The following is an 11,467-nucleotide window of genomic DNA, read 5'->3' on the forward strand; positions in this document are numbered from 1 at the left end:
GAGCCCAGGCATTCATAAACAGATTTCTGGGGTCATTTTCCTGAGCTCTTCCCTCCCTGTCATCTCTTTGATACTATCTGGTTCCTGGGGGAAAGGGCTTTCCTTTTCCGTCCTCAGCCATAAATCACTCACATTGTGACTGCACCACAGCAGCAGGAGGACAGAGAGGAAGAAAGGGTAGCAGGATTTGGCCCCATAGCTCCACCAAATGGAGAGGAAGTTTCCCTGCCCCCAGAGTGTTGCCCCTGCTGTTTTCTGCCCTCAGCCACTTTGGTCGCTGCTGCCACCCCCACCATCCTATTGCCAGAGGTCTGAGATCTGAGAGAACAAAGAAGAGGGAGCGAGAAAAGGCCGGGGATTTCTCCTGCTCTCTCTGCACATTAGGGGTTCTCTTTTCTGGAAAACTCTGTACCACTGTGCTCTCTTCTGGGTTTGGGCTGGGCTGAGTGCAGGTTTGGGGAGAGCAGAGGAGAGAACACAGCCATCACCATCTGAGTGGTAACCTTGGTTTCTGTGCCTCCCTAGACTCTTTCTGGCGTTTACCTGTCTGCAGCTGCAGACACCTTCTGTCCCACTCTGAGAGGTGGGCATTTCATGAGAGAGGAAGATGGCATGTGTTGATTTCAGAGAGGAAGGGAGAGGGGGAGAGAGAGAGAAACATGAGTGATGAGAGAGAATCATTGATCGGCTGCCTCCTCCACGCCCCACACTGGGGATTGAGCCCAAAACCTGAGCATATACCCTGACTGGGAATCAAACCATGACCTCCTGGTTCATGGTTGACACTCAACCACTGAGCAACACTGCCAGGCAGTGCAAATGCTTTTTGGAGGGCTTTATAGTAAGTCACCAGTGAGGCTGGCTGAGTGAATCATTCTAGTGCAGTGGTTCTCAACCTTGGCTGCACATTAGAATCACCTGGGAATCTTTTTAAAATCCTGATTTCTGGGCCTCATCCTCCGGAAATTCTGTTTCTTTGTTATGGGGTGGGGCCACAACATTAGTAACAAAGAAACAGAATTTCCGGAGGATGAGGCCCAGAAATCAGGATTTTAAAAAGACTCCCAGGTGATTCTAATGTGCAGCCAAAGTTGAGAACCACTGCCCTAGAGTCAGCTACCCTGGGTTTGTAACCCCAGTTCTGATACTCCCTAGTTCCTAGAACAATGTCCAATACCTCATAGAGCCTCAGTTCTTCACCTATAAAATGGATAGTTATTGCCTTGGCCCATGCGCAGAAGTCGGTATTTTGTGGAAGAGCCACACTCAAGGGGCCAAAGAGCCACATGTGGCTCGCAAGCCGCAGTTTGCCGACCACTGGTCTAGTGCATTCCTCAGAATAGCAGGTGTGCAGGGCAGGGCAATGAGGAGCTTCAATGGAGCAGCAGGCCCAGCTTTCTTTTTGCCATCCATGCTCACATGGCTCTCTGGAGTAGGCCAGGCCTCTCGCGTTAAAAGTGGGTCCTGGGGATTGACCGCAAGCCTTCTCCTCTTTCTGGAAGGAGGGAGGCTTTATACTTCTGAAGCCTTTAGCTCCTGGCTGGGCAGCTGCCTGCCGGGAATCCCAGCCACCTGTAGGGCAGGGAACTAACTCAGCTGCTGCTTGGGGACCCTGGCTAGAAGGCTGACCATGTGCCGCCTGCCAGGGACAAGTCCTTGATCTGCCTGGGAGGAGGAGCAGGGTCGGTGCAGGCCACCTCCAGGGCCCCATCTTGTTGTGCCATCAGCTTGGTCGTTCCTGGCTGGGGAGGGTGATCCGCTGAGAAGGACAGGCCTCCTACTGGAGATGTGCCTGAGGAACAGGCCACCATCAGGTCCCTGTGAGCTGTGTTCTGCCTTCAGCAGGCCCCCCTGCACCCTGCACGCCCACCCAAGAAGCCGCACTGTTGGATGTATAATGAGCACACAGTCCCATATGTTTCCACAGCACTTGTCACTTCCAGAGTGGTCCCAGGCGTTATTGCAGCCCGGGGCTGGGTGTGAACAGGAAGTGCTCAGTGAGAGCATCCCCTGAGGCTAAGGTTCCCGAGCCAGTCCACGATGTTGCCGGGTGGGGACCAGGCTTCTTTTTCCCACTAGCCGCAGCAGGGTGGGGTGTGCGGCGGGGGAACTCGGCATGCCTTGTCAGTGAGCGCATGCGGTGTTTCCTGCCCAGGGCCGGGGCGGCACCCTGGAGCAGCTGCGCCTCATAGAAGAGCTGTTGGACGCAGTCCGGAGCATGGCCACCGGATGCCTCATCATGTCCAGGTAGAGTCTCGGAACAGGCCCTCCACAGAATGGCCAGCAGGTGTCCTTGGTTCTCCATCTGGAGCTGGTGGCCAGGGGACCTGCTGGGCACCTGGGCCTGCCACCAGGCACATCTCTAGCTGGGGTTTCACTCCTCGCCCTGGTGGCCGCAGGTGCATACTGGCCCAGGTCCCAGGCTGTCAGGGGGAAAGGGGTTGGGCCTGCTCGGGCTGTCCCTGCTGGTGGGCGGGGCTCTTGGAGGCATGGGGCTCAGCTTGGGTTACCAAAGCAGGCGGGGACTAGAGGAGACCCCTTCTCTTGGCCTCTCGGCCAGCTCTTGCTTATCCTCTTGGGCTTTCCCCATGGGACCTCAAAAGGTTGCCAGCACAGTCCCCGGATGCTGTGCTCCGGCTAGTGACTGTGGTCCTGGGCTTTCTCTGCAGTGTGGAGAGGCAGTTCAAGAAGACCAGGGAGGAGAACGAGAAGATACTGGGGAGCCTCTTCTCCAGCCCCCATCTGCGGAGTCTCCTGAGACCTGACTGTAAAGCACGTGTGAACACACAGGTTTATGACAGCAAGAGGTATAAGCCCTGCATGGTTCTGTGATCTCAGACACTCTTCCTTCCACATGTGGCCTGTGACGGAAGTGTCCCCCCTTCTCTTCCTGCAGGAAGGTGAACGATGACAAGACTGTGCTAGTGATGGTCAAGCAGCTGCAGGAGAGCGTGGACAAGCTGGAGGTCCTGCGGGCGGAGGTGAGTGTTCCGGCACCTAGGGCCTAAGGCACCCTCTCTTTACCCTGAGCTTAGGTGTTAAGCTTGTGAGGCTTAAGTGAGGTAGCGTGTGCGTAGGTCCTGATGGGCTAGAATGCAGTGGTTGCTCAGCTCACGTGAAGGGGAGAGACAGACAAGCTCTGGGCAGGAGCTGGGAGGCTTCCTGTCAGATGCAAATGGTTGGCCTCAGGTGGACTGCACACCAGGCCCTGAGCTCCAGGCTTTCGTGTGCTGCCTCGTGTGCAACCCTCCCAGCAGTCCTTGGCTTAGCTTCCTTATTCTCCTGAGGAGGGCCCTGATGCCCACACAGGCCGCAGTGGCAGGGCTGAGGCCAGAAGCCAGTCAAACTTGCTCGAAAGCAAGTTGTTCTTTTCCGCCACTGGTCTTTGGAAGCCTGGGGTGGCCCCTGGTGGGTGGAAGGGACCTGGTACCCCATGAGCAGGCAGGGCAACCTCAAGGGACCCTCTCTCTCTGGTTTTGTGCAGCACAAGAAAGCGGTTGGTATAGGCAGCGCTGAAGCTGGCATTCTGGAGCAGAAGCTGCGCCTGGTCATCTCTGACTTCCACCAGCTCGTCCTGGCTTTCCTGCAAGTGTACGACAAAGAGCTGAGCGAGTGCTGCAACTTGGATTGCCCCTTCATCCACCCGCTCGGCCCCATCGTTGAAACTGTGTGCAGGACTCTGATTTCATGCCGCAAAGTAAGAATCACCCTCTCCTCTCCCACTGTAGGCCCCAGTTAGGGACCCTAGGGCTGGGACAGAGGGCTGGGCGGGACTTGGCCCAGGCTCCCTGTGAGCAAGTCGCACAGCTGGGTTCTAGGCTCCGCCCTCAGCCTGGGACCTTCAGTGGGTTGGGGCAGGAGATTCTCTTGTTGCCGGGGAGGTTAATCTGATGGCTCCTCCAGGGCCTCACTACACTTCAGGGGGTATTACCTGAGCCAAGACCCTGGGCCTGAAAGAGGTTGTGCACTGCCTGCACTGGGTGCTCGTTGCCTGTGACCCTCTTGCTCTGTCACTGGGATTTTTATTGTGAGCATCGGTGCATATCTTTCTTCTTTGAAAGCATGATCTTAGTGGCTGCAGAGTATTTCGTTCCAATTTTTGTCCCTGTGTTGGTCTCATTCTTGCCTTCACGATACACCCAAACGTATCCTGGCCTGTTCTTGTGTGTCTGACCAAGAACTATGGTCTACAGCCACATGCTTCCTGTTTGTGCCTTTGACTCAGCTCAGAGAAACAGGAGAAAGTGGTCTCACGCTGCTGAGCCAACTATGTGAATATTTACTCATTAAGTTTTACATTTCAGAGCCCCAGAGCTGATCTAAATGCAGGCTTTGGTTATGATTATGAGCCCAGTTGCCATGCATAGAAGTCTGACATTGACTCAGGGCTTCTACAACATTTGTCTTGGTTATGTAACAGAAAGGCTCCTGTCCTCTCCCATCAGAAAGGCCCTTTAAATTGGGGGCAACAGTTCCCCAACGTGGGATATATTCCCACTATGCCATTGGCTTTGTTTGGCTACCAGTGTGGGATGGGGCACCTGATAGTGTGGTGTCCCCGCTGGGCCAGGAAAAAGGAAGTTAGGTTGCAGAACTCTGATTGGTGAGCCTCCAGGTATCTGGAAGTCCTGCTGTCACCCTTGGGTATCCTTGGGGATCAATGCCACATGCTTGAGGGCCTAGGGAGGAGCACACACTGAACGTGAACCTGGGTGGGAAGCAAGAGATGCCTTCTGTGGGTCAGACCACAGCACTTAATGCCCGCACATTTCCCTCCCTCTCAGCTGTTGAAAGCAGTGTTGGACGTCACTGAAACCTCGGCAAATGCTGTTGAGACTGCGGAGAAGCAGCAGGAGGGTGGGCAGAGCTACGGTGCCAGCGTGGCGATGAGTCTGGGTACGTGGTCACCACTTTATGTAGCTGCAGTCGCAGACAGGGCTGTCCCAGTGCACCTTGGCTTAGCACCTGCCTCATGCCAGGGTTCCTTCTGTGCTCATCCAGTATTTGGGGAACATTTGGGGACTGGCCCCTTCTGCTTTTGACAGATTATAAAATCAGAACATTAAATTGTAGAAATTTGGGGTGACCCAAAGACATGCAGAGGTAAAATAAAAACAATGCAATATCCTGTCCCAGAAATAGACCAAATATTTTGGTCTATTTCTCTCTATTCGTTTTTTTAAAATACATTTATATTGATTTCAGAGATGAAGGGAGAGAGAGATAGGAACATCAATGATGAGAGAACCATTGATTGTCTGCCTCATGCATGCCCCCTCATTGGGGATCGAGCCCGCAACCTGGGCATGTGCCCTGACCATCAATCGAACTGTGACCTCCTGTTTCATATGCCAACACTCAACCACTAAGCCACACCAGCTGGGCTCCTTCCATTCTTTTTCCTCTCATTTTTTAATTTCTTTATATAAGTGAAGTGTGATAAAAACACTTATACTTTTATGTTATTACTAGAGGCCTGGTGCACAAAATTCATGCACAGGTAGGGTCCCTAGGCCTGGCCGGCAATCAGGGCCATTTGGGGCCTTGCTGCTGCTGGCTTCATTCCACACCACGCCCTGGTGGTCAGCGTATGTCATAGCGAGCGGATCGAACTCCTGGTCTCCCATCAAACTCCCAAGGGGACACTTTGCAAGGGGACACTTCGCATATTAGCCTTTTATATAGATAGATGTTCTTTCCCTTGGACCTCATTATAAGCATTTTCCCATGTTCTCAAAGTAGCATTTTTAATTATCAAACACTGTTCCATTCAGCCATTTGCTATAATTTGCTTACCATCTTCTGTTACTGAGCCTGTAGGTCACTTTCAGGTTTTGAGTGTGATTCCTAATGCTGTTGCAGGGTTTGTAATAGTGTAAGATGAAAACAAGGTGAAGCTTTGCCATTGGGTAGCACTCAGGTAGATAATGGTCTACGTGGTGAAGTAGTGTTCATTATTTCAAAGGTTGGTGATCACACCTTGAGGAAATGCATATTTTAGAATGCTGAAGGGTAAATGCGGAGTAAAAAGGAAATGCACTAGATGACCTCACCTTTCTAAAGGAAAACAGTTTAGCCCTAGCTTGTTTGGCTCAGTGGATAGAGCATCGGCCTGTGGACTGAAGGGTCCTGGGTTTGATTCCGGTCAAGGGCATATGCCCAGGTTGCAGGCTCGATCCCCAGTGTGGGGTGTGCAGGAGGCAGCTGAAATCAATAAAAATATTTAATAAAATAAAGGAAAACAATATAGAAGAACCCCTCGTAGGAAATGGGCCAGAATGTAAACATTGTTTTCTTCCTGTTGGAATCAGAGGTGGTTTAGTTTAATTTGTTTCTTTATCCTGCTTTGTAGTCTTCATATATTCCCCCAATAAACACATATTACTTAGGTCCGTGGTCGGCAAACTGCGGCTCGCGAGCCACATGCAGCTCTTTGGCCCCTTGAGTGTGGCTCTTCCTAAGCCTTAGGAGTACCCTAATTAAGTTAATAACAATGCACCTACCTATATAGTTTAAGTTTAAAAAATTTGGCTCTCAAAAGAAATTTCAATCGTTGTACTGTTGATATTTGGCTCTGTTGACTAATGAGTTTGCCAACCACTGACTTAGGTAGTTCCCCCGTTGTCAATCTTTTAAAAAGGATGCAGCTGCCCAGATGGTGTGGCTCAGTGGTTGAGTGGCAACCTATGAACCAGGATGTCATGGTTTGATTCCCAGTCAGGGCACATGCCCAGGTTGTGGGCTCTATCCCCAGTAGGGGGAATGCTGCGGCAGTTGATCAATAATTCTCTCTCATCATTGATGTTTCTCTCTCTCTCTCTCTCCCCCTCTCCCTTCCTCTCTGAAATCAACAAAAATAGATTTAAAAAATAAAAAGGATGCAGCGAACATGTTTATACATAAAGTGTAGGTCCCCACTTTCAATTATGTCCTTAGGATGGGGTTCTTGAGGTCATGGTGGAGAGGCTCCATTCATCACCATTTGCAGGGCCAAGCGGTTTCCATCTTGCTGTATCGTCAACAGCGCTGGATTTGATCCTTCTGACATTTCCACTGCTGGATAGGGGCAGAAATGTAGCTTAATTTAGTTTCAATTAAACATTTTTTTTCTGAGTAAGTTTATCTTTTTATTTTGGAAATATACATTGAGAAGACTTTTTCTTTGGTAAGAAATAGAGCCTTTAAGGAGGTGTCTCAACTCCTAGGGATAGAAACATGAAATAGTTGGATATTTTCCCTATGCAACTGCCCCTTTATTCCATTTCAAATGATTTTAAAGTGAAAACTGTGTAACCATGACCCAGGTTGAGAGCTAGAACATGCCTAGCGGCCACGAAACCCTCACATGCCTCTTCCTGCCTACAGCTAACCGCTGTCCTAAGTTGGTGATGATTGTGTCTCTGTCACTCTTACAGAAGCCCTTGTACACTTGTACTCTTCCTTGTACACTTCCTCCTCTTATTTTCAAGATTCTCTTGGTCTTTGGCTTTTGACAGTTTGATTAGAATATGTCTCGGTGTGGATTGCTTTGAGTTTATCCCTTTTGGAGTGTTTTAAGCTTCCCAGATGTGTGGCTTCATGTTTTTTATTAACACCCGGCTGGACAGTTGACAGTTCTTTCTTCTCCCTCACGTCCTCTTTGCTCTGAGCCTCAGGGTCAGCCAGACGTGATCACTTAGGGCCCTCTCAGGTCTTTCCTGGGCATCTGCACAGCCTCGGGCCTGCATACAGTTTTCAAGGTTCCCTTGTGGGCATCTCGTTCCCCCAGCCTCTCCTATCATGCTTTCTGCTTAGTCTATGGTTTGTCTCAACTCTTATCCACCACCTCAGGCAGCAGGTACTAAATCATGTGCCTATAGCCATTTCCCCCCAGTGTACCCCCAAGGAGAGGTTTTAGGCTGCATAGCCTCTGGGCCCTCCCTTTGGAGGCTGTTTTTGCATGAACTCTCTAGCTAACCCTCTCCTCGGGCTTCTGGCCTTTCCCCTCTCTTGGCTTTGGCACAGACACTTGCCATATGTATACCGGGCACTCAGATACCTCTCTTCTTTTGGACTGAACTGCAACAGAATCCTCCATTTTAAAATATATCCTAACATTTATCCTAAGCACCACTATCACTATGACTCTCACCCCCAGTGTGTCTAATTGCTGTTAATAAATTACAGTCCACGCTGTCATTAATGTAATGGTGATCATTAGTCTTCTGCACTGCGTACCATCTCAGCTGTGGTCACGGGACTGGTGGCAAGTTTTACCTTTTACTTTTCTTTTTTAAATATATTTTTATTGATTTCAGAGAGGAAGGGAAAGGGAGGGAGAGAGATAGAAACATCAATGATGAGAGAGAATCATTGATCGGCTGCCTCCTGCATGCTCCCCACTGGGGATCAAGCCCACAACCCGGGCATGTGCTCTTGACTGGAATCAAACCTGGGACCCTTCAGTCCATAGGCCGATGCTCTATCGACTGAGCCAAACTGGCTAGGGCAAGTTTTACCTTTTAGATAGGCACCCTTTTTGTCTAAGATGTGTGAACCCCACCCTCCCCCTTCCCCTCCCCCTCTGTGCTTTGTTGGGTGGTGCTGCCTTACACGTAGAGGGCTTACTGCATGTCCAAGTTCAGTTCCTGATTTTGTTTGAAAGGAGTTCTTGGGCTGTAGACACCCCAGAGGCACAGTCCATGCCAAGGGCCAGTCGGAATGGCCTGTGCATTTCCCGTTCCCACCTGAAAACTTGAGGGCACAGGTCTTCACGACCTCCTCAAGGCCTCCCACTGTGGAAGGTCTGCGTGTCTGTGCTACTTCCCCTCCCAGTATAAGAAGCTGGGCCACCAGTCTGGGTGCCAGTAGGTGGGTTATGTTGGTTGCTTGTCCCATTGTCATTCACCAGTCATCATCTCCATTGGGTGGACCTGAGGCCCCATTTGACTTCCCAGGTCTCTGGAGTCCCCAGTGCCATGAAAAGGTCAATGCATTTGAATTCAAAGCATCCTTGTCTGTGCTGGGGGTGAGGGAGGGAGTTGACAGCACCAGCACGGAGAGATCGAGATCGTAGCAGCTTTCTGGATGCTAGAAAGTGGATGGGAGCAATTTGATGGATGCAGGGGGTGGAGAAAACCACAGCATTGGGAGCGCGTGTGTGCCTGGTGGCCCACAGCCCTGGCGAGGGGGCATTGGCAAGTAGGCCGGAAGCAGAGGGCGAAAGCCAAGCAGGTCTTTACAGGTTGGTGCTCCCAGTGAAATGGACCCCATTGAAATGAATGAATGGTAAACCCAGGCAGCAGCCCAGGTGAAGTCCACCTGTTTCTGGCCTCTGAGGGTCCATGGCATGGTCTGACCCCCGTCTGTTCCTGCTGCTCTGCCCCCACAGAGCTCCTTTGGTGGAGGGCAGACCTTGCAGGGAATGGAGACTCCACCAGAACACAGCAGGGCCAGCACCATGAAAGACAGAAGACCTGGAAAGCTGGGCTAATGGCTCTTTCAGAGAAATGAACTCGCATACTCAATACAGCAGGTCCTCGAACAATGTCGTTGTGGTAGAATATTGATGGGATGCTATTTTATCCCTTAGCCCAGTGGTCGGCAAACTGCGGCTCGTGAGCCACATGCGTCTCTTTGGCCCCTTGAGTGTGGCTCTTCCACAAAATACTGACTTCTGCGCATGGGCCACGAAGTTTCAGTTGCACTGTACGTGGTTGCCCCAATTGCAATAGTATTTCCTGCACGTGGTATTTTGTGGAAGAGCCACACTGAAGGGGCCAAAGAGCCGCATGTGGCTCGCGAGCCGCAGTTTGCCGACCACTAAGGCTTAGCCTATGGTAGAATTGGTTTCATTATGTTATTTTACTAGAGTCCCAGAACTCACTGACATCATTAAGTGAAGCCTTATATCATGTCCAAATGAAAAGCAAGGTGCAGAAAAACAAGCAAATGCTCCTACAAGTTAAAAAGGCTTGCCAGCATGTTGAAAAGTTGATAGAGAGGTAGACAACAAAATGAGGCAACAAATATCTAAGAGTAGAAAGAAAACAGAGAAAGAAAATGAAGACAGAGAAGTAATGCAGAGGCCCGGCCCAGGTGGCTAACAGGCTCTCCAGAGAAAGAGAGGAAGGAACATGGAGGGTGGAGGATACCAGTGAAGCAACAGATGCACAGAGCTGAGGGGGTGAGTCTCCAGTTTCCAAGCCTAGAACAGATGAAACCAAGGAGACATGTGCCCAGGCCCACCCAGCCTTCTGAAGTCCAGAGTAGCAGGGATGCAGGGCTGGGGCACAAAGCTTCCAGAGAGAAAGCCTGGGGCTTCCGGCCTAGGATCTGAGACCCAACCAAGCTCAGCCAACACAGGGCCAGGTAGTGACTTGAGTCAGAGTGGAGACATGTTAACTGATTTATCAGCTAGGGTGGGGGCAGCCTGGGAGAGCAATGGGCTGGAGCAGCGGTCGCCGACCTTTTGGACCTCATGGACCACCGGTTGGCGACTGCTGGGCTAGAGGGTCTAGAGGTTGGGAAAACTTAAGGATCCCATGAAGGCAGATAATACCCAAGGTGACTTAGGAAGAGCCTGTCTGTGGAGCAATGTGATCGCAACAGGAAGAGTGCTATCGTGACCCCAGTGAGAGCCGAGAGCGTCAATGTCAAGTGGGGAGGGTGTTCGGGACCCATCTGGGGTGGGCCAAGCTTGGTCCCAGCTCTGCCAGGAGTCTGCCTGCTCTAGCTTCTCCCTGAGGCCAGTCACCTTGAGGCACACCCCATGATTCCTGAGCTTCAGAGTCACCCTTGGGACGGGCAGGACCAAATGCCAATTAACTACCTTGCCATGTGGATGGGCAAGGAGGCAGGGAAGCAGGTTGGTGGAGGAGAGAATAGGTGTGTGTTTAAGTTAAGGCACCACTGCCAGGGAAACCCCCATACCCAGCGTGGGGGAGAGGAGTGAGCGCAAGTGCCCCCATTCCATGCCCAGTGGTCATCTGAAGTTGGTACCTTGAGAGGCAGATGTGTGTTGTGGCAGTGTCCCCCACCCCTGAAAGCAAAGCAGCAGGTCACCATGTCATTTGATTTGTATTTGATCGAGTCACAACAACCTGTCCCACCCCGCTTCCATCTGCGTGGCCCTCACTGCTCTCCAACCCCTTTAACAACGACTGGTTCAGTTGTTTCTGGTTCACAGTGGGAACCAGCCCCATGGCCCTCCCCACCCCACCCCCAGCGGTAAGCCCTTTGGTGGCCATGGGAGGCGCTAGACTCACTTTGTGGTTTGTGTTTTTCTTTGCTCTGCAGCCGCCAAAATGGAAGAACTAATCCAGAAATATAAGCTCTTCAGTGTAAGTCTGAAAAAGAGACTCGAAGAAGGCTTCGATCTGGAAGTTGCACTCTGAAGAGCCAGGCAGCCGGGGTGACCGAGCCATCGGCAGGGGAAGCAGTTATAACCCTCATGTTCTCCAGGCATAGCCTCCAAATGCATGGACCT

General features: G+C 51.3%; 1 protein-coding gene across 1 annotated transcript in view; it reads left to right on the top strand.

Annotated features, from left to right (window-relative positions):
• The window catches only part of HAUS7 (HAUS augmin-like complex, subunit 7), a 22,221-nt gene extending 10,760 nt beyond the window's left edge, over positions 1–11,461 (top strand). The window contains exons 4-9 of the mRNA XM_005886154.2: positions 2,156–2,247; positions 2,670–2,807; positions 2,897–2,981; positions 3,485–3,697; positions 4,785–4,896; positions 11,278–11,461. Coding sequence (XP_005886216.1) covers positions 2,156–2,247; positions 2,670–2,807; positions 2,897–2,981; positions 3,485–3,697; positions 4,785–4,896; positions 11,278–11,375 — 738 coding nt within the window. The 3' untranslated portion in view covers positions 11,376–11,461. The remainder of the gene's footprint in view (positions 1–2,155; positions 2,248–2,669; positions 2,808–2,896; positions 2,982–3,484; positions 3,698–4,784; positions 4,897–11,277) is intronic.
• The last annotated feature ends 6 nt before the right edge of the window (positions 11,462–11,467 follow it).

This window comes from Myotis brandtii, unplaced genomic scaffold, assembly GCF_000412655.1.
Source record: "Myotis brandtii unplaced genomic scaffold, ASM41265v1 scaffold959, whole genome shotgun sequence".
Lineage (NCBI taxonomy): Eukaryota > Metazoa > Chordata > Mammalia > Chiroptera > Vespertilionidae > Myotis > Myotis brandtii.